The sequence below is a fragment of the Rhinatrema bivittatum genome, chromosome 11 (genome assembly GCF_901001135.1).
Source record: "Rhinatrema bivittatum chromosome 11, aRhiBiv1.1, whole genome shotgun sequence".
NCBI lineage: Eukaryota > Metazoa > Chordata > Amphibia > Gymnophiona > Rhinatrematidae > Rhinatrema > Rhinatrema bivittatum.
The window spans coordinates 68,646,388-68,670,339 of NC_042625.1; the positions used below are offsets into that span (position 1 = coordinate 68,646,388).

At 43.3% G+C, this 23,952-nt stretch overlaps 1 protein-coding gene across 3 annotated transcripts in view; it reads left to right on the forward strand.

The window, feature by feature from the left end:
- The first annotated feature begins 744 nt into the window (after positions 1-744).
- The window catches only part of LOC115100870 (cytochrome P450 2G1-like), a 30,829-nt gene continuing 7,621 nt past the window's right edge, over positions 745-23,952 (forward strand). The window contains exons 1-6 of one of the 3 annotated variants that reach the window (XM_029619886.1): positions 745-874; positions 1,989-2,101; positions 6,310-6,472; positions 10,126-10,275; positions 11,775-11,935; positions 19,756-19,932. In XM_029619886.1, coding sequence (XP_029475746.1) covers positions 2,018-2,101; positions 6,310-6,472; positions 10,126-10,275; positions 11,775-11,935; positions 19,756-19,932 — 735 coding nt within the window. In that variant the 5' untranslated portion in view covers positions 745-874; positions 1,989-2,017. Of the gene's footprint in view, positions 882-1,580; positions 2,102-6,309; positions 6,473-10,125; positions 10,276-11,774; positions 11,936-19,755; positions 19,933-23,952 lie in introns of those variants that run through there. The other 2 variants (XM_029619885.1, XM_029619884.1) reach the window with 2 other exon arrangements.

The window sequence follows — 23,952 nt, forward strand, 5'->3', positions numbered from 1 at the left end:
AAAATGTATAAATAAATTACACCAGGTCATAAAACACCAATACACCTAATATTAAGAAAACAGAACAAGCCAAGCTGAAGAGCCTGACAGAAACTACATGCTAGCAGAAATCCTCACCTCAGTCACACATGCAGAACACAGACAGACCCTCACCAAATACAGAATAAAGAGACGGTATAACTAGAAACATGCAGACAAAAACTAAATTGGAAACTGCAACAAGACAGACTCCGTATGCAGTGCAACAATGGAAAAACAAACATCGCCATTCCTTATTAAACATCAAACGATAAAATCAAGATATATAAACTATCAATCATATTAGTAAAACTATACTCTTAAAAGGAATAAATATTTCAAAGTAGCTGATGAACAGAACATCCAATGATTAAAAACATATAATATTGTTTTCTTAAATTTTCCAAACATCAATAAAACCTTTCAAAACAACAGACACATCAAATAACACCCAATAATTAAAACTAAAGCTAAAAAAAAAAATCCCTTGCTCTGAATACCTGGGAACTTTAGACTCCAGTCATCCTGAGATTGTTGTGGATTAATCAGGGATAGGAGGTGTGCACAAACTTTCTCCTCTCTATACACACTCTCTAGCACACATGTTCATTCTTACACAGACTCCCTTATATTCTCTAACACACATGCTGACTGGCTCACAAACTCTGGCTCACACATGTTCACTGGTTTAAATAGTCTTTTTGCTCACACATATGCTCATTGACTCACTGTTCTCTCTCACTCACAAGCATGCTTTGGAAACCACAGCAAGCCTGACTGTATTATTATACAGTGCAACAACGGAAAAGCAGAAACATCATCATTCCTCAGTGGAGAAACAGACATACAGATGGAGGTACAGGGTGAGGAGAGGAGAGAGAGACAGCGGGGGAGGGGACAGAGACAAAAGGGGAGGAAAGGGGAGAGAGACACAAGGGGAGCATGGTGGGGTTGAGATACAGAGGGGAGCATGGAAGGTGGGAGTTAGTCACAGGATCTCTTGCTCAGTCCAGCTGATAGCTGTAGCTGCCTGGGAAATTGCTCTGTCCGCTGTACCTGTCTCACTCTGAACCCATGCCTTGTCCCATAGCAAATTTGGAACTTACCTGATGTTAAACAAAAACACATAATGTACTGCAGTGACCCCCTTCCCCTCTCTGCCCATGCCTGTACCCCTTTCCTGGCTCTTTCTCTGCTCAGCATCCCCTGCCTGTTATCTCACTGCTCCCCTCAAGCCTATTGCTGGGCTGCTCAGTATTGCTGCTGTGAGAGGGGAGCGGGGATGGGACCGAGAAGGTCATTGCTACAGAAATCTGTGGAGCTGCTGGAGCTCTGCTGTGCCTCCCCCCTCCTCTCCCTATGCTGTCCCGTCAGCATAAGAGCTGGGGGCAGGAATACAAGGCAGCTCTCCTCTGCCTGCCTCTCCCTGAGACTGGGGGAGGGGAGAGGAGGCGTTACCTGCAAAACCGGACTTTTAGCATCTGAAAACCCTAGCAGCCGCCCCTCTTCTTTCTTCAGCAGGGAAGTTTAAAAAAAAAATTCAGGTGATGGAAGCGAGGGGTCCGATTCCCCAGATAAGGCAATCCGCCCCTGATTCCAGCTATTTTTCTTAGTGATCGCAAGCTGACATTGCTTTGCTTCTGCTAATTCATGTTATTGTTATCTTTATCTCTGTTTGGGCTGTGCCTGGGTGCTTGGATGCGAGGTCTGAACTCTTCTGGCCCTCCCCTTGCCTGCATTGAACAAGGAAGTGGAACTCTGCCAGCCTCCCTATATCAAGATGTGTCGAGTTTAAAGTTCCCCACATGAACTCTGCTGCTCCTGACTGCCCTAGCGAGCTACAAAAAGATCCTTGCTGCCTCAGCACCCAGCATTGCACTCAACAAGTTCCACAGCTGGCAAAATGGTCCTCGGAGATTCTGTATTCCTACTCCTCATATTCTCCTTATCTTTTCTCGTCTTTTTCTCAGCATGGAGGAGCATCAAGAAGTGGAAGAAGATGCCTCCGGGTCCTACCCCTCTGCCTTTCATAGGCAACATCCTGCAGGTGAAGCCCAATGACATGCTGAAGTCCTTCGGAAAGGTAAGACACAAGGGTAGGGATGAGCCACTCCTGGGTTTACCCCCTACCTACATCTATAGCCTCCTAGTGCAGTTTCTCTAAGAAAAGCAGGGACTACAAGCCTATAGATGCAATGCACTGATTCAGAGCAAAATAAAAAGGTATCATAATTAAGCATATTACAAGTTGCCTTTTTTTTTTAACTTTTTCAACACATTAATATCAACAAAAGAGACCTTCAAGGGAAAAACAACCATTCTATTCTCTCTCTTCTGGAAGTATTCATATCCATTATTTTCATAAAAAGCCTTACTACCTCCCCAACTTCAGAAGATATTCTCCATTTTTCCATCATGTATCCCTCCCAGATACAAATTAACCAATTATTATTATTATTATTATTATTATTATTATTATTAATAGTTGGGGGTCACCAACTGGAGAGAGCGAGGAAATTTAATGTGGACAAGGGAAAAGTGATGCACACATAGGGAAAAATAATCCTTTGAGGGCAGAGGCATACCAAGGGTCTCTGCATTTGTGTTACCTACCCTGCACCCCTTACCATCCTTCTTGTAGAAATGTTTGCGGTCAAGGAAGTCTCACTAATACAAACCCCAGAAAAGAAACGAACTGACAGACTATTGTGAGCTGTCAATGAGGCAAAAGCTTCCCTGCCTGCAAACAGGCCACCAATAGAGTCTCATTTGCCCGTTCCCTACAAGCAAACAAAAACAACCTCTGATAAAGGAGACTGAGAGCCTAGGACTGTGGTGTAACATTTCTAAATTCTTCCAAAACTTCCAATGTTTTCACGTCTGGCCATTAGGAAAAAAAAGAAAAAACATTCCAAATGTGTTCTTTTTTCCAGACCTCAGTACAGCACACGATCTGTCCCCTCACCAAATACAGAATAATTGACCACAAATTAGAAAGAGAAACATGGAGACAAAAGCTGAACTGGAAATCCCCAAAAGCTAGGCTCCGCCTGCAGAAAAACACCAGAGAAATACATTTTAAAAAACTGCATTTTCCCTGTACTGTAAAAAAAAAAAAATATATATTTAGATGCACATTTCTCGAAAATGACACAAAGAAAAGCAAATTATTCCCATTTCCTATCTCAGATAAACAGAAGCAATAGCAGGGTCATTTTCCTACTTTCCCAGCCCCCAGCACTCTTGCTCCCTCTTCCCTCCCCGTCCCCAGCAGTCTTGCTCCTCAGCTCTCTCTCCCCTCCCTTTCTCCAGCAATTTTGCTCCCCAGCTCCCTCTCCCCTCCTCCCAGACCTCCCGGCCAGATTCATATGAAAGAAATAATGCAAAAATATCACCATTGCTCATAAAACAAAATCAAGAAATATAAACCAATTATAATAAACCATACTAATAAAAACAGTATTTCAAAGCACGTAAAATAGAGCATCTAATAAGAAAAAGAAGGATAAAAAATATTTTAAATGTTTCCAAAAATATCAATAAAATATTTCAATATAATACAACTAATAAGGATAAAAAATGTCCCTCTCTCCATACCTGGCAACTTTTGATTTTCAGTGATCTATACAAACAGTTACTGTGCTGGCTCTTCCTCATTCTGTTTTGTTTTGTTTTTTTTTTGTTTTTTTTTTACAATTAGTTTGTTTTCTTTTTCTAATCAGGGCCACAGCAAGGCTATTAGGCACCTGAACAGAATCTTAACGCTTTGTGCCCAGCCTTCCTCCCCAGTATGGCCCTCTGTACACACAATATAAATGTATGCATTTATAATAAAAGATTTTACATGAAAAAGGACACTCAAATTACACTCAAAATATCAGAACAGCATGGATATTATATTTACATGCACTGCTGTGGTGTCAACTAGAAAACCCTGCATAAAAACTAAAAAGACACTTGGAACATATATGGTATCAGGACTATTGTAACGCATGTTGGGTGTGGGCTTGGTCCTCAGAAAGTCATGAGCAAATTACATTTCAATTAGGATATAATGAACCTCCCATTCCAAAACAGCGCTAACTGCAAACATTACACTAGGCTCTAAAACACCAATACACCTTCTATTAGGAAAACAGAACAAGCCAAGCTACTACAGATCCCTACATAGAAATGACACGTTAGCAGAATCCTTAACCTCAGTCACATATGCAGAACAAAGACAGACCATCACCAAATACAAAATAAAGTGACTATAAAGTATAAATGCAGACAAAAACTGATCTATAAACCACCAGAAGCTGTATGCACTGCACCACTGGAAAAATAGAAACATCACTATTCCTCAGAAAACATCAAACGATAAAAGCAAGAAATATAAAGTATCAATCATAATAGTAAAACAATACTAATAATTATTATTTCAAAACAGCTGATGAACAGAACATCCAATAATTAAAAACTCATATATTTATACTTTTTTAATTTCCTAAACTCCAATAAAATATTTCAAAACATTATACAGATCAAACAATACAAAATTAATTAAAATCAATAAGAATAAGAAAAAAAATCACTCACTCTCCATGTCTGGGAACTTTTAACTTTTGATCAATTTGAGATTGTCATGGATTAGTGGAAGGGGAAGGGAGGTGCACAAACCTTCTCCTCTTTCATATTCACACACGCTCATCCTCATGCTCACACAGATATACACAAATGCTCATTCAAAACTCACACATGCTCACACATACATACATGCTGGCTCCCTCTCATTCTCTCAGGCGCACACACACACACTGGATTCCTCTTTCTCAGGCATACAGACATGCTGGCTCCCTCTCTCTCAGGCAACACAGGCTTTCTCTCTTTCTCAGGCAAACACTTACACACATGCTGTCTCCCTCTCACTCTGGCACACACACACACACACACACACACACACACACTGGCTCCCTCTCTGTCAAACACACATATACAGATACTTGCAAATGATGGTTCATGGCACCAGATCTCAGCCCAGGTTCTGCTTGAGCTGGAAATAAAAAAGGTGCAAGAGAAAACTGCTGAGTCCACACCCCCCCCTCCCCCCCAAAAAAAAGAACAGAAAGGGGAAACATTATTGTAATAAAAGATTAAATAGATACAATTTAGTATCAGAAGTAGAAAACCAAAATATTTTGGTCTTACTCAACTTATGTCAATGCAGAAAAGCTTGCGTTGATTTTGAACCAGCAGACTGCTGGGTGAGACAAAAGCATTGTCTCTGAGCCCCCTGATAGTACATATAATCCTGAGCAAGGGGGAAAGGGCTTGCTTATTCTCCTATGTCCAGACTGCAACTATGCACCCGAGGATCCAGATTTGTCTTCAAGCTTTTGTAAATGGGGTGCCGGGAAATTCAGGGGCTGATGGTTAAGCATGAAGGCTCCAAGAAGACCCATGAGTCTGGCGTTTCTGTGCCTGAAGGTGAAGTAGTGAATTCCCGTTAACAGTATATCCTGACATGGACTGAACAGGCATCATTTTTTTGTCTGACAGAAGCTGGTGCCATTATCAGAAATGGCAGCGGTGGTGCAGGAGAAATGGGGATTGTTTCTGCCCACAGGGATGGCACTGGTGGTGGTGGATCTGGCTTAAAGGGAGTAGGGGAGAGGAAGCTGTCCCTAGAGGTCCTCCCTTATTCCTTTAAGGCTGGATTTTTATTGGCCCGCGCGCGTAAAACACAAGGGTTATGCGCGCGGCTGGGCCGTGTGCGCGCTGTGCGCGTAACCCGTGTTACGCGCAAAAGAGCCGGGCCTCAGCAGTGGGGCAGTCCAGAGGGTGGGGCAGGGCGGGGCTAGAGGGGCCTAGTACAGCAGCCATTTGCCACTGTGCCGGGGGATCGCACGCCAGCAGGGTGTCAACACACACAACTTGCTCCTGCTCCTTTGCAGGAGCAAAATGTAAATTTAAAAAAATGGGGGGGGGGGGGGGCTAGGATAGGGATGGGGCAGATAGGAAGAGGAAGGGAGGTTAGGGTAGGGGGAAGGAGAGTTTCCTCCCAATCCGCTCCTTAATTGGAGCGGGCTGGGAGGAAACTGAGGAATCCTGATGATGCGTCACCACGCAAATTCCCTAAATTATACCCCCTTGCGCGCGCCAACCGAGATTTTATAACATGCATGCGCCAGCATATGCATGTTATAAAATCGTACATCCATGTGTGTGCGCCGGGTAGAGAGCGCACATGGATGCGCTCGCGTTCTTTTTAAAAATCTACCCCATAGGTTCTTTGTGTTTATTTTACAGCTGCACAAGAAATATGGGCCAGTGTACATGGTTTATTTAGGAGCCCGGCCAGTCTTGGTACTAAATGGATATGATGCTGTGAAGGAGGCACTCATCGACAATGCAGATGTGTTTGGTGCACGATCAACACCTCCAGGATTTAAAAAGTTTTTCGGTGAATACGGTGAGGAAACAATAATATCTCTCTTGATACAGATGTGAAAAGTTACTGCCTGCATTTCCTCACTGGCAGCCAATTCTGGTAGACCTGAAGGAGACGACACCCAGAGTTTGGGTCAGCTTGTCTAAAGGGGAATATAGAGGAACCAAAAACAGTATCACATAGGGAAACTAGCCCACAGACACATCTGTATTCCAGACAAGTAGAGAAGAGCTAAGGATGCCATCTCTCCCTTTACTGTCTCTCCTCTCAGTTCTACCTCTGTATCCTAATTGCATTTGATTGGGGTCTCAAGGATGAGTCACTGGTCTAATCTCTTTTTATGCCTGGTCCCTTATTTTATCTGTAGACCCACCTCCGATGTCCTCAGTAGGTGCAGAGATGTTCCCAAGAAGGGAGGAAAATTCCCTTCCAGGCCCTAAGGGTTTACACACTTGGACTCTGACAAATCACTGTAAAGGGATGTGCATTTGTTTCCTCGATTCGGCAAGGTATGCACATACATCGCCGACTTTCTAGTGCATACAAAGAACGGATAGAATGCGTGTATATTTAATAATGAGATCCACGCATACTATCCGTTATTCGTGTGTACTAGAAAATTGTCAAGGTATATGCGTAACCGCCAAATCAAGGAAACAAATGCACATCCATATCACTGTATTCACACAGGATGGTGTTCCAACAGTAACTTTATTAAAATACTAGGGGCTATGCCCCTACTTGTTTCGCTCACCAACCCTGCCAGGAAGCTCTCTGCTCTGGACTCTGTGTTCCTACCTAAGTTGAAAATGCAAGGAACGATTAGGTAGGGCAACTCTGTGTCCAGCGTTCCCCGAGGTTGGAGATCCGATTGGGCTCTCCAATTCGAGCTTGAAACTCTTCTCTTCTGGACTCCATCGTTAGTTAGCCTCTTAAAAATCCAAAACTTCACCACTGGGTGGAGAGTCACTGCAGTCCTCTCGCTGGCTGGAAAGGAATAAACAGGTCTTCTCCCTCCCACCCCTGGGTTCCCTCACCAGCAGGAACAGGATTCATCCAGGCATAAAACAAACTTATTGCTAAAGTCCTCTATACTCCAAGGAAGGGATCGCCCCTGACCAGGTATGCTGGAACTGAGCAATCTCCCAATCCAAAAGCAGCACAGGAACAAAACAGCTTCTAACTCATCAAAATCCAAACTCAACTGACCCCACACACTAAGGCTCTGACCCCCCTTTCTGGACAAGGACTGAACCAATACAGACAGCCTCAGGGGGAGGTGCTGCAGAAATTGGTCTGTCCCCTTCACTGTCACCTACAAGGAAGGGATCTGTTGTCACCTAGTGGGGGAGACCAGTGGGTCCCCACAAATATGTAGTAAATGAGATCCTAAGTTTGTACCTGAGGCAATGGAGGGTGAAATAATTTGCCTAAGGACACAAGGAGCAGCAGCAGGAATTGAACACCTGGCTTCCCTTGTTCACAGCCCACTAGTCTAGCCACTAGGCTACCTACCCTTCTGCTCCATCAACCACTGCATGTGACCTAAAATGTACTCTTTATTTTGTAAGACTCCTCAGCCAAAGCTTTATTCTGAAAAATTAAGAGATCTGAATTTGATATCCACACAGACACCAGGGGTCACTTGTCTTTATGCAAGCAGGAACAAACCAACAGAGCAGCCTCTAGTGGGGTACATTCCTTTACTCTGAAATGGCCTGACTTAACTATTGGGCCATATGCCTTAATAGAGATCCAAATGGGATTTTATACATGTCCTGTAAAAAGAAGACACATAGAAACATATTGAAACATAGAAACGAGAGCAGAAGAAGACCAATAGACCCATCCAGTCTGCCCAGCAAGCTTTCATACTTATTTTCTCATACTTATCTGTTACTCCAACGCTGAGTTCAGGGCCCTTATTGGTAACTTTTTTATTCTAATTTCCTTCCACCCCCGCCATTGATGCAGAGAACAGTGTTGGAGCTGCATCAAAGTGAAGTATAAGGCTTAATGTTTGAGGGTAGTATCCATCGTATCGAGCAAGTTACCCCGATGTTTGTATACTCATACTGCTCAGAACAATGCCTTGTTAGATGTTGGCTGGATGTAAATCCTATTTCTTCATCCCCCCCTGCCGTTGAAGCAGTGAGCTGCGCTAGATATGCATTCAAAGTGAAGTATCAGGCTTAATTTGTTAGGGGTAGTAACCACCACAATAAGCAAGCTACTCCCACGCTAGTCCCACGCTTTACTCAGACTGTGCAATTCAGTCCTTGTTGGTTTGTTGTCTGAATATAAATCATCTTTTCTTCTTCCCCCTGCCATTGAAGCAGTGAGCTGCACTGGATATGCTTTCCAAGTAAAGTAACAGGCTTAATTGGTTCAGGGTAGTAACCGCCACAACAAGCAAGCTACTCCCTCGCTTACTTGTTTACACAGACTGTGCAATTCAGTCCTTGTTGGCTGTTGTCTTATCTTCATTCCCCCTAAAGGGTTCTTTTCATATCACCTCTGTGTTGACAACATTCAGATCGTTCTATCCTTTACACTTCTGTCCATAACATCCTTTTGAAGTTCTCTTCTCCTCTATCTAAAACTGAATTTCTGCATGAAATTTTCATCAATTATATCATTTTCGTTCCCATCAAGCCTAACTTTTTTCTTTTTGTCCTTGTTGTTTCCCAAGCTCTCAGCCTGACAGGGGTTGTGTTTTTATCCAAAAGCACTCTGTAAATAAACTTGAATCAAGTTTGTCAGAAAGACTGGCTTAGAATGCCTTAGCTTGGGCCTCTGCCAGGGTGAGGCTAATGAAACTTCTGAGCTAGCGGCACATGAGGATGGAAGAGAGATTTCTAGTCAGCGAAGAAAAACATGCTACCTGGCTTATGACTGTGATGGCTGGTGAGATTACGAAAGATTCCAACTGGAATGGGAGCCCAAGAGAAAGGAAGGAGACCTCTTAATCAAGATGCTAGCATTAGGCCTCAGTGATGGAGTTAAGATTTGGCTGCCCCTAGACATCGTTGGTGATATTGTGTCCCACCCTGGACAAGAGACAACAGACAAAAGGTCTAAGGCATAGCCTTCTGGGCACTGTTCAGTTTGCTCCAGACTCCTCCTCTTCCTTCATGTCCCTGAATGACGGAGGAAAGGGGCTGGATTAGAGAACAGAGTGACTTCTCATTGCTCCCTTCTGTGTGCTCCTGCTGTTCCCTATACAGGGCAGGATGGGAGGGGCTGGAATAGAGAACAGAACAGTTTTTCTTTGCTCTGTCCCTTCCATTCTCACCCCTCCCCTCCTGTTCTCTGCACAGGGAGGGGAGGGGCTAGAGCAGGCAGCAGTAGGTTGTTCTCTGCTGAGTGAGATTCAGCACAGCTAAAAGGAAACAAATCTTCAGCTGGCCTGCTGCCTTCCTCCCCAATTCAGATTTTTTTCTACCCTAGGAACTGGTCTAGTCTGCCTATTGATAAATCCAGGCCTATTAGGCATATTGGACAAAAATGAAGTCCATCAGATTCTCACAGAGTTGTTAAATGTTTGAAAAGCCAGAAACAACTTCTGCTTTTTTCCTGGTATCTCTCTCCGCAGAACTTGCTGAAATATATAGGGGCTGACCTGTAGCATTGAAATACCTGGGTGTTTTCAGTCTTATCTTTACCCTTTTCAGGGATAATTTCAAGCAATGGGGAGCGCTGGAAGCAGCTTCGACGATTCTCCCTCATGACCTTGAGGAATTTTGGGATGGGGAAGAGGAGCATTGAGGAACGAATCCAGGAGGAAGCCCAGTTCCTGGTGAAAGAATTAAATAAAACAAAAGGTGGACATGTGTGCATGTGTGTGTGTGTATATATATCTGTGTATGTTTATCTGGACCATAGCATCTTTATAAATACAGTATTTACCACTTGGGAAAAATATGCCAGAACCTGCCCAAGTAGGGACCAATTTCATTATGTGGTATAAGCAAACAGTAGTGAACCCCATGGCCCTTTTCTGTGACATTGGGAAGATATATAGTAGACAGTAGGGTTACCAGTCATTAGTGTCATACAGGATGGGATGAGCCAGTCCTGGCTTTACCCCATTACTTGTATGGACTTACGGTTTCTCTATGAAAAGCAGAAATTGGGCCGACTCAGTAGCAGGTGTTGTGGACTATCAGGTGGAGAACTTAGGGTTTGATTCCCTAGACTTCTGCACCTGGGGTGGCTGAGATGCTACAAAGCCAATGTTCACAGTAACTAGCAGGAGGGCATCTCAGCCGTTGCTCAACAGGGACGCCTAGTGTTCAGATTTAGGATCCACATTTAGCTGGTTTCCGAAGGGAACCACTAACAGTGGCACCTGGCCATGGACTGAATTTGCACTGGCTGGACTGAGTTGGGAAGCAATGTAAAAATAGAGGGAAATTCCCTGGGTAATTCTGAATTTCACTTCAATGTGTTTACTTATAGAGAATCATTTTATGTGGGGGAAAGAAGGCTTTAGCCATATAAAAGGCCTCTTTTAAAATTGTCTGCTCAGTATGCGGGGAAAAATATGCTTCCCATTCATTCGTATTTTTACCCAGATATAAAAGCAGCGTTCTGGGAAGCAAGCCCATTTATGTGCATACTTTTTTCAGTTTTAAAATGTAAATGTGTACATTTATTTATTTATTTGTCGGGTTTTATATACCGTCATTCGAATTCATCATTATAAATCCATCATAACAGTTTACAAATATGAAGGTTACATGTTAAGGGGTAAACAGATAAATTTCCCCAAGATAACTACCCACACACATTAGCAGGTATAAATGTGTGCAGGTACTTTTCCTAAAGTGAAAATATGCATATACTTTTGCCTTGAAAATGAGTGTAAAGTCTGCAGGTAAAAGGTAGCCATAGACTCAACACCTGTATGAAAATTATCGCCATAAAGAGCATTTCCCATGTTGACAGCTGGATCTGGTGGGCATAAAACCAGGACTGGACCAGCCCATTCATTATGACATGCAAACTATTGGCAACCCTCGCCAGAGGAAAACTCGATTGGAAGCTGGGCCAACCAGCAGATGCACCCTCATGCAGGACCCACCCTCCTTTAAGAAGCTTCCTGTGATAGCCCTCATACTTCTTGAAGTTAGACATAGCAATTTATTTTATCATTCATACACAGTGTATCACTGAGTGATGACTCCCTCCATGAGTTGTCATAAAACCTAGACTTGTAAGACAGCCCCCCCCCCCCCCCCACACACACACACACAATGGCCCATCCTGTGATAAGTATTTTTCTGGGGAATGCTGATGCCCTTCTCTCTCTCTGCTTCAGGCTCACCCTTCGACCCCACCCTCTACTTCAGCCGGTCCATCTCCAACATTATCTGCTCTATCGTCTTCGGGGATCGTTTTGACTACCAGGACGAGAAATTCCTTAAATTACTCAAACTGCTAAATGAATTCTCAAAGCTGCTCGATTCCCCCTTTTCTCAGGTAAAGGGGCTGAGCTTTATAAAGAATTTGCAATTAGTATGTTTTAATTGGGCACCGGGATATCTTTCCAGTCAATTCTAGGTGAACAGTTATCGACTGCAGATGAAATATAATAATAATTATTATTTAATTTATATTACACCTTTCTTGACTCTTCAAAGCGGATTACATTCAGATACAGTAGGTCTTATAATCTAAGGGGAAGATTTATCAATCCACAATATGTTATCATGAGAAGGATGAGATATCGCAGGCGTGATGGACATATAGGGGTAGATTTTATAAATCTACGCGTGCACGTAATTTTGTTCGCGCACCAGGTGTTGCGGTCTCCACCGCTTCCCCCCTATCTGCTGTGTTTGGTGCTCACCTCCAATGGGGGGAACGCCGCTCCCGCGGCTCCGCTAGGCCTTCAGGGCGAAATAAAATCGGCCCGAACCGTGGGAAAATGAAATTTCCCTCGGCGGGCCAGTAACGAAGGCCGAACCAAAAGGTTCGGCCGAATCACATCTCTATTGAATTCAGATACTGTCCTTGTTTCCACCACCTCCACTGGAAGGCTGTTCTATGTATTCACCATCCTCCTTATAAAGAAATACTTTTGAGTCTATCCACTCTCATCTTCATCCCATTTCACCTTACTTCATAGCCTCCTTTCCATTGAAAGAGGCCCGGCCCCTGTGCATTGATACCTTGGAGGTATTTAAATGATTCTATCAAATCTTCCCTTTCCCTCCTTTCTTCCATTTACATTTTTAAGTCCGTCCCATATGCTTTAGAACTAAGACTGACGATCAGTTTGCTAGACACTCACTGGACTGAGTCCAAACAGTTTGTATCCTTTTTAAGATGTGATCTCCAGAACTGTACACAATATTCCGAATGATGTCTAATCAAGGACTTATTCAGAGTCAATTTCGCCTCCTTTTTTTCTGTAGACCATTCCTGTGCACCCAAGCATCTTACTGTCTTTTGCTCTCATCCACCTGTTTGGCCACCTGAAGATCATCAGATACGATCACCCCCAGATTTCTCTCTTCTTTTGTGAAGAATTTCACTCCTTTAACACAAAAGGTTGGGGGGGAGGGTCCTACTGTTCCAGGTAGAGAATACCAACTCTCTCTCTCTCTCTGGCTCTCTCACGCTCTCTCTCTGTCTCTCACACTCTATCTCTCTCTCTCTCTCTGTGAGGGGAGGGGAAATACTTCCTTGTAGAACATCAGCATAATGCATATTATATACTCACCTATTAACAGCAAATATGTTAACATCCTAGTCAACAATTCTTATTCTTCCTTCTATAAACTAAACAGGGTACAACTTTCTTATTTTTATTTCACTGGTTATCCCCCTCCTCTTTCCCTGTGATATTTAGTTGTGAGGGTGGGGGCCATCCTATTAGAGAATGATATCAGGGGCCCAAACAAAAAATAAGTGCAAGAAAGGTAGGGGCTTGCAGTGGATGAACAGCCAGGAAGAGGTCTACCCTCCTCCTATCATGTGATGGGGGGGGGGGGGGGGAGAGGAAGGAAAAGAAGACTGGCGATCAGAGTGGAGGGGATGAAAGGAGAGATGAGCAGGAATCAGGGAGGGGGGGGGTCAAAGGGGCATAAATATGCTTGCCTACCCCATGTGATAAAATTCCCAGTTTTTTTTGTTTTTTTTTGTTTTTGTTTTTAAAACAATTGACCAAAAGCAAAGGCAACAGTCCAGAAGTGACGTAATCTAACTGAATTGGGGGTGTCCCAGACCTCGGGCAAGGTATTCGTAGAGGAGGGGAGCCATTGTGTTCCTGAGCACAAGCTGGAAGGGTTTTTCTCCTGGTGGACGTGTATATTACATTGTGAAATCTGCATTGTGGCTAAGTATATTTTTTGATTATTGCAAGGTTTTTGATTATTGCAAGGTTCTGTGATTATTCCTGTGGGTTTTAATTTTCTTAGTCTGTTTCATTTCTTTATAGTTATTACTATTACTGTAGAAAGTAATTACTATTACTGTAGAAAGGTTCTGTGATTATTCCTGTCTGTTTTTAATTTTCTTTATAGTCTGTGTTTCATTTCTTTATAGTAAGTTATTAATCTAGTAAGTTGATTTGCTGTTTGAATAAAGCTAGAAGGAAAAAAAAAACAAACCAAAAAAAGAAACCTCCAAGCAGACAGCTCTCCAGCTTTTAAAACACCTTTTAAACTCTCCCTTGGAGTTAGTTGGCACAAAAAATCGGTTCAAACTAAAAATTGGGGCATAAAGACTGTTTTTTAAAACAATTGACCAAAAGCAAAGGCAACAGTCCAGAAGTGCCCTACTTTACCCAGCTTGTCCCAGGCTAAACTGTTTGACTCCCTCCCTCCCTACCCCTCTACCCGCCCACCCCTGGGGCTTGTTTTCTAATAAAGACTGCCTAACTTCCCATTGGCAGCGAGATAAATTAGTACATTGGTAACAGTCAAGGAAATACAAATCACAAACTAACAAGATGAGGACTATCCAATGTAACTGCTGTAGAGCCTTTATTCTGAGGGAAAGCATCTGGAAACTTAGAGCTTGCCCAATTTGTGCACAACTCTCTTCCTTGAAAATGGAGCTGACTGAGATAAAAGCTCAATTAGCTTCAATTAAAAGTATTACACCCACATTGCATTACACAGATAATAATTCCCCAATATCACGGAAAAACCAGGAGTCAAGAAAAGGAGATCCATTAGGCTCAGGTAGGACCCACAGTCATCCATTCTTGACAGATGAGCAGCCAACAGGTACACCCTCCCACTCAAACAGGTCATTAAGAAATTCTTTACAATCCAGGATTACAGTGGGCTCTGGTAGAATTAGACCTGTGATGAGGAGACACACAATGTACCAAATGCAAAAAGAACAAGCCCTCTCTATATTAAAAACTGAGGAAGTTCTTGAGAAAAACATTGCAGTATTACCAGAAAAGAGAGAAAAAACACAATGCATGCAGTATTTCAAGATCCATAACCAAAAGAAAAATCTAATTGAGATGGATAACTCTGTCAACAGTGGCACAACTACAAACAGAAAGAGTAAAGTGAATAACAAATCTCAACTAATATCTCATAAGGAGTCCAGGAAAAGCAATAACCTTAAAGAGAGTACCTGGAAGGCTATGACCACAAATGCTCATAGTTTGGGAAATAAAATCCCAGATCTGCAGGCCCTAATGGTTCAGGCAGAATTGGACATTGTTGCTATCACAGAAACATGGTTCACAGAATCTCATGAATGGGATACAACAATACCAGGCTACAACTTGTTAAGGAAGGACAGAGAGGATAGAAAAGGGGGAGGTGTGGCTCTTTATGTCAGAAACAACATCCAAGCATCTGAGCTACAAGGAAGTTGGGGTAAAGAAGAAGCTCTATGGGTCGACCTAAAAAAAGATGACGGAGTGTCCATTTATATTGCAGTGGTGTACAGGCCTCCAAACCAAAAGGAAGAGCTGGACAGAGATCTGATTGAAGACATCCATAAGATAGGCAGGAAGGGAGAAGTGGTGATCGTGGGTGACTTTAATATGCCAGATGTAGACTGGAAAATCCCATCTGCAGAAACTAAAAATAGTAGAGCAATAATGGATGCCATGCAAGTATCTTTGTTCAAACATATGGTGTTGGAACCCACGAGAGAAGGTGCTATACTCGACTTATTGCTCAATAATGCAGATAATGTCTCAGATGTCCAGGTGGGCGCCCACCTCAGCAGCAGTGATCATTGAACGGTATGGTTTAATATCACTAATAGAATAGGGAAAAGAACCACAAAGACCCGAGTTTTACAGTTCAAAAACACAGACTTTGAGGAAATGGGAAAGTACCTGGAGGAAGAACTTAAAGGATGGGAGAACGAGAGAGATGTGGATCAGCAGTGGACCAATCTAAAAGGAACAATCACCAAGGCAACTGTTCTATATGTTAGAAACATAAAGAAAAGCAAAAGAAAATTGAAACCTATCTGGTTCTCAAAGGAGGTGGCTGACAAAATTAAAGCTAAAAGAACAGCATTCAAGAAATATAAAGGATCCCAAAGGGAGGAGCACAAAGAAGAATATTTGTATCAACTGAGGGAGACGAAGAAAACAATCAAGTTGGCAAAAAATCAAGCAGAAGAGAGGATTGCCAAGGAGATAAAAAATGGTGACAAAACATTTTTCAGATACATCAGCGAAAAGAGAAAGGTCCAAAGTGGTATTGTGAAATTGAAAGGTGGTAATGATCAATGTGTGGAGACAGACGAAGAAATGGCAGAAATATTAAACGAATACTTCAGCTCTGTGTTCACTAAAGAAGACCCTGGAGAAGGACCATCTCTACACAACAAGAAACTGGAGGGAAGTGGAATAGATGAAATTCCCTTTACAGTAGAAAATGTGTGGGAAGAGCTAAAGAACCTGAAAGTGGACAAAGCCATGGGGCCTGATGGGATTCATCCAAGGATATTGAGGGAGCTCAGAGATGTTCTGGCGGGTCCGCTGTGTGACCTGTTCAATAGATCCCTAGAAACGGGAGTGGTGCCGAGAGATTGGAGAAGAGCGGTGGTGGTCCCGCTTCACAAGAGTGGGAACAGGGAGGAGGCTGGCAACTACAGGCCGGTTAGCCTCACTTCGGTGGTGGGAAAAGTAATGGAGTCTCTGCTGAAAGAGAGAATGGTGAACTATCTACAGTCCGGAGAATTGATGGACCAGAGGCAACATGGATTCACCAGGGGAAGATCCTGTCAGACAAATCTGATTGACTTTTTTGACTGGGTAACCAAGGAATTGGATCAAGGAAGAGCGCTCGATGTCATATACTTGGATTTCAGCAAAGCTTTTGATACGGTTCCGCACAGGAGACTGGTGAATAAAACGAGAAGCTTGGGAGTGAGTGACAAGGTGGTGACCTGGATTGCAAATTGGTTGACGGACAGAAGACAATGTGTGATGGTAAACGGAACCTTCTCTGAAGAGAGAGCGGTTTTAAGTGGTGTACCGCAAGGATCGGTGTTGGGACCGGTCCTGTTCAATATCTTTGTGAGCGACATTGCGGACGGGATAGAAGGTAAGGTTTGTCTTTTTGCAGATGACACTAAGATCTGCAACAGAGTGGACACGCCGGAAGGAGTGGAGAGAATGAGACGGGATCTAAGGAAACTGGAAGAGTGGTCGAAGATATGGCAGCTGAGATTCAATGCCAAGAAGTGCAAAGTCATGCATATGGGGAGCGGAAATCCGAATGAACTGTATTCGATGGGGGGGGAAAGGCTGACGTGCACGGAGCAGGAGAGGGACCTTGGGGTGATAGTGTCTAATGATATGAAGTCTGCGAAACAATGCGACAAGGCGATAGCAAAAGCCAGAAGAATGCTGGGCTGCATAGAGAGAGGAATATCGAGTAAGAAAAGGGAAGTGATTATTCCCTTGTACAGGTCCTTGGTGAGGCCTCACCTGGAGTACTGTGTTCAGTTCTGGAGACCGTATCTACAAAAAGACAAAGACAAGATGGAAGCAGTACAGAGAAGGGCAACCAGGAAGGTGGAGGATCTTCATCGCATGACGTACGAGGAGAGATTGAAGAATCTAAATATGTACACCCTGGAGGAAAGGAGGAGCAGAGGTGATATGATACAGACTTTCAGATACTTGAAAGGTTTTAATGATCCAAAGGCAACAACAAACCTTTACCATAAGAAAAAAATCAGCAGAACCAGGGGTCACGATTTGAAGCTCCAGGGAGGAAGATTCAGAACCAATGTCAGGAAGTATTTCTTCACGGAGAGGGTGGTGGATGCCTGGAATGCCCTTCCGGAGGAAGTGGTGAAGACCAGAACTGTGAAGGACTTCAAAGGGGCGTGGGATAAACACTGTGGATCCATAAAGTCAAGAGGCCGCCAATGAAGAGTAGGTGACTCGCCAGAATGATGGCTACTGCCTGGAGACAATACCCTTATTCAATAAACATACACATGGTTACTGTGACTCCAACATCGCTCTAAGCTTCAGCAGCGAGAGGAAATGTGGAAAAGGGGATTTGCACTCACAAAGACGGGAGTGGCTGGCTTGTTACGGCGGTTACTACCCCAAACCAAATATCCAAATTACTACCTCCACCTTCCTCTATTCCTGATGCCTTTCAACTAGCTTGATCACTCCATTCTTATACTTCACTTTCAATGCATATCCAGCATAGTTCTCTGCTTCAACAGCAGGGGAGAAGAAAAAAGGGTTCGCACTCACAAAGCGGGGAGTAGCTGGCTTGTTACGGCGGTTACTACCCCAAACCAAATGTACCTGATACTTCACTCTCGACGCATATCCAGCGTGGCTCTCTGCTTCGACGACATGGGAGGAAGACTGATACATCACGAATTTCCAGCATAGCTCTCTGCTTCAACGGCAGGGGAAAAGAAAAACTGATACTTCACGCATATCCAGCATAACTTCAACGGCAGGGGAGAAGAAAAAAGGATTCACACTCACAAAGCGGGGAGTAGCTGGCTTGTTACGGCGGTTACTACCCCAAACCAAATGTGCCTGATACTTCACTTTCGATGCATATCCAGCGTGGCTCTCTGCTTCAACGGCAGGGGAGAAGAAAAAAACTGATACCTCACGCATATCCAGCATAGCTCCCTGCTTCAACGGCAGGGGAGAAGATAAACAACCAATAAGGGCTGTATAACATAATCTGGGTAAAAACAAATAAGCATGGGTGTAGCTTGCTTATTGCGGCGGTTACTACCCCTACTACCTCTAACTAATCAAGCTGGATATTTCACTTGGATGCGGCTCCATCACCGCTCTCTACATTGATGGCGGGGGTGGAAGGGAATTAGAACCAAGAGCTAAGAGAAACGGATAAGTATGAGAGAAGAAGTGGGGGAGGCTTGCTGGGCAGACTGGATGGGCCGTTGGTCTTCTTCTGCCGTCATTTCTATGTTTCTATGTTTCTATAAGGCATGCTTCAGCCTTATGAGAGGACCTTTCTGGAGTCTATAAGACAGCAGCTGTACTGCAGCTGTTAGGTTGTAATCATGGCCGCTCCATGCAGGTCACCCCAGTCTTCTTGGAAGCTTAATTCAGCTGAGGTTATTGCAATAGATTTCACCGCCTTCCTAGGAAGATGTTTTACCCAAAGAGCAGTGAAATTATGGAGAGTTTTGCTAGCAGGGAGGGAGGAGGAATAGCCTAGTGGTTAGAGCAGTGGCTGTGAACCAGGAGACCAGGGTTTGAGTCCTGCTGTCACTCCTTGTGACCTTGGGCAAGTCACTTTACCCTCCATTGTCTCAGGTACAAACTTAGCTTGTAAGCCCTCTGGGGATAGGGAAATACCTACAGTACCTGAATGTAATCCGATGTGATATCTCAGATTGAATGTCAGAATATAAAAGTAAACTGGACATGTTTCTGTATGAAAAACATTGATGATATAGCTATGCTCTAAGGAATCATGCTGATCCAATGATCTTGAGATGACTGCCAGATTTGGGGGGGGGGGGGGGGGTCTGATAGGAATTTGTTTCATTGGTGCAGAATCATTTATAGATGCTTGGGGAGGGGGTTTGCCTTCCTCTGGATTATGACATGTAGAGGGCAGGAGAAGGTTTAACTAGATGGCCTTCTTTTTGTTAATTTACCTATCTATGTAACTGTGTAATATGCATGGGATCCTGTCTGAATGAAAACACGCACAATATATAACATTTGAATAATAATAATTATTGACTTTCCATCACCCAAGATCTAACACTCACACCCACTCCCTGTGTGATTTGTGGTGAGTTGTAATAAGCTATGACAATCTATTTTTCTTCTTTTGCAGCTCTTCCTTAATTTTCCCCGTATTATGCAGTATGTACCCGGACCTCATTTGCGTATTCTGGAAACTATGAAGCTCTTGAAAGAATTTGTCATAGAGAAGAAGAAAATGCATGCAGAATCCCTGGATCCCAACTGCCCCCGGGATTTTATCGACTGTTTTCTCATCAAAATGGAGAAGGTAATGGTCTTTATAGCTGTCAGGGTCTTTTCAGCCCACACAATGACCTGTGCTAGAGTGATCCCTGCAATGGAAATCATCGTTCAGTGCTAGGGTTACCTTGTGGCTGTGAATCATCAGAAAAAGGGCTAAACAGAAATCAAAAGTGTGAAAATAGACAATTGGTAGTGGGAATCTCAACTCACAGCATGGAGATTGTGTCCCTGCTGCTGCAAAAGGCAGATGATCCTCAAAAAGAGTATCCCAGCCCCCTTTGGGGGCTGGGATACTCTTTTTGGGGGCAGAGTGTCTTAGTTGCAACAGAAGGAAGTGGGGGGGGGGGGGTCCAAGAAGTTAGGGATCATTTTAGGGGGAAGGCCACTAGAGCATCTTTATGGCATTAAGAAGTGGGGAATGATCTGAGATCTTCTATGGGCGAGGAGGTGACTGGAGGGTCTCTGTTGCATTGGGATGAGGAAGGGAGAGCTGCGCCACCTCAAAGGGTTTTCTTTATGATGAGTACTTTAGAGTGAGGGGAGCTGAATGCCAATCTGGGAACGCAGGTATAACTGGCTAGATTTAGGTCAGCTATCCTTGCTCCTAAGTTTGGCCACCTGTCTTCCCAACCCCAACTTGACCCTGTTCTTGGGTTGCCCACATTTACAGTAAATACATGTAGCTGTCTAGTGAAACCTGGTGGCTAAATCTAGTTGCTGAGCCCTGTTCAGTTTTCAAAGGAGCTGAACTAGCTGCCTAAGTCTGGGACCCATTGGGCTAGCCCCTTTTGACAACTGACCCCTAAGATTTTTTTTTTCCACAGATGCAGCATGGGAAAAAAGTCTTAGTGTATATCCCCAACTATGGGAGCAGCCACAGAAATAAGTCCATCTCTCAGCTGTGTGATTTGGAATGGGTGATGTCCATATCTAGTAAATTGGCAAGCGGGCAAGTTATCCGAATAACTTGCCCCAGATATTCAGCGGGATAAATGTCCCACTGAATATACTTGCTTAAAGTTATCTGGCTACATGGTACCCGAATAACTAAAAGAACTAACAGGATATGTGTGAATATAACTAGTTGTGTTTTTTAGTTATCCAGCCTTTGTGTGTAGAGTTAGGAAAAAAAAGATATAAAGCTGGCCTACCACTCAATTCCCTCCATCTGCCCTCCAAAATTTGGGGGTTAGGGACTATACGGTCCCTAACCCCCAAAGCCCTCCTAAAACTGAAAAAGATGTTCCATCCCACCCCACCCTGACCTGCTTCTGTTTTTAAACTGAAATCAAGCTGCCAACCCTCCACCCTTCATCCACCCACAATCCTATGATCCAGGCTGCCCACTGCCAATCCCATCCCCACGTGGCCTAGGTCTGATCCCCGGACCTTGCCTCTATCACATGACAGGGCAAGGTCAGTTTGGCACCATTTTGAAAAATGGCATCGACCAGGTCAGGTGCTAGGCGGTGCTCTGGGCCCCATTGCAGAACCTTCTTCTAATTTTAAAGGTTTGGGGGGCTACAGGTCAGGTGCTAGGGGCCTCTCTGAATGCCAGTGAGGTTTTCTAAAACATTTGGAGTGGACGGTCCCCCCATTGAACCCCAATGATTTTGGGTAATACCTTTGGGGTGGAGAGGGGCTGTCTGGGGGAGGCACTATACCCCAACAAGTTTAATTTAATATTGGTGTGAAGGGTGACAATGAACCGCAATGCATTTTATTGTAACCTTTGGGGGGTGGTTTTCACCATTTATTTTTTTATTTATTTATAGATTTTTATATACCGTCGTTCAGGCGTACCATCACAACGGTTTACATAATTAAATAGAAATACAATAAGGTAACAATAATAAAATATAGAATTCGATCAGACAGAATAAAATTAAATGACAGATAAAAATAATAAATAAATATAGTATTAACAAAACATGGATGTGTGTATATATATATACATATATATATATACATATATAACAAACCAGTCTCCGTGCAGTGCAACATGCCTGACCAAGGCTCAACTTTTCTTTTTGCCAACAACTGGCCCTTTAAGGAGATGGCAGTCCCTTGAGATTGGGGCCACCCTCGTACCTAAAGGGCTGTTAGCCTCATTCTTTTGATCTGCAGTATTTTGCTCAAGACAAAAGAACGTGCCATAGAGCCATGGTGATTTTTTGGGGGAGGGGGCCCCATTATTACGGCGACACTCTCTTGCGATAGAAGGACACCCCCATGAAAAAACATCACAGTTTAATGAATCCAGATGTAAGTTAGCTGGTTAGAACTGAAAATTGGCTAAGTTGGCTGGATAACCTAGGCCCGCCCTGCATAACTTTACTTCTGCTACAGATGGCGTGTAAGTAATACAATAAATACTAGGCTAGTCAGGTTTTAAGGGTCAGAGCTAATAGGGTAAAAGGGAGGCAAGTTAGCTAGAGGGTTTAGGATGTCCTCTCATTTACTGGGATGAACTGGGAATGAAATGGGTAAACAGGTAATTGCATTGGCGCGTGTATCTATTAATATCCCCCCACTTATGTTCTCGAGTTGGCATTGACGCACACATGCGCATGTCAATATAAAGTCATAGGCACATGTATGCGCATATAACCAATTTTATAACATGCACATATACTCACATATACGCGTGTATGTTGTAAAATCGCTGTGTCCATGTTTGGGCGCCGGCAAACACGCACACATGTGTGCCTGCGTATGGGTCTTAAAATTTGCTTCATGTAAATTTTAACCTGTACTTTAATCTAGTTAATAAAGAGTATCCTGTACTCTTTGTTTACCAGGTCTCAGAAATGAAGATTAAATCAATATTCCTGTTGACAATAATGTCATATATCTCTAACCAATTTACATATAGAACGAGCAATTTACAAGCAGTAACTCACCTTCCCCATTCCCTTTCCTTCCCAAATACCTGAACCCAAACTACCTACACAATCAGGATTAATGAAACATCTCTGATCCATAGATATAGCCCCTTTCCTCTTTTCCCAGAACCTCACATTTGATCATATCTACCCCTACTTCACACAATATCAATCAATTCCTCTTTCATAATTTAATCACAAATGATCTCCCTAATAATCTCACGAAGAAACTCCCCAAGAGGCAGCCCTCTTAGGCTCACCTCTTTGACTCGCCACAGTAGTGGCTCGTCTCAGCAAGGATATAGGTCCCACCAGTTTCCATTAGCAGAGATAGGCGGGAACCAATAGCATTGTGTCAAGGAGGCGGGACTACTGACCTGATGATCCAGAGAGAATCCATGCCTACTGCCAATGTTTTAGAGGCAGAGGCAAACCCCAACACGCAGCCCCAAGAATGCAACAGATCTTCCAGTGGTAAATGCAGTAGCAACTCGTCTCAGCAAGGATATAGGTCCCAGCGGGTTATGTTAGAAGAGGTAAGTAGGAACCAACAATGTCGAGTCAAAAGGGGCTGGGCTATAAACCCGATGGTACAGAGAGAATCTCTGCCTACTGCCAATGTTTTAGCAAACTCCCTGCAACAAAAAGAAAAAACCCCCTCCTTTTCAGTTTTCCTTACCAAGCCAAAAAGGCTGAGTTACAGGAATTAATTCATTTTCCCCAAACATGGAGACCTATCATTTATATGTAATTAGTTAAGAAATCTCCTCAGTATTCAGTTCCTTGACTTTTAATGACTCCAGAGATGAATACTTAACACATCACTTACCTAAGCTCTGATGTAAAAACCTGCAATTAACCAGTTAAAAATTAAATAGTCTGATAGGCTGACCAAGAAAAGTTAATTATAATAAATTATAATATCTTCCCCCTTTACGAGTTTGTCTTTATAGGGTAGTCTTGGCCAGCAAATAGCACAACACTGGCTTTCATCCAATAGGACCCCTTACTAGGAGCAGAGTCCCTTTCCCAGAAATTTCAAAGCTTCAGTAGCCCACCATATACAAGAGTTGATTATACTTCTTTTGTCTTTCAAAAGAAAATTTGCCATCTTATACTCTTAGGCATTTCCTGATTTCAAAAGAAATAGACAAATCTGT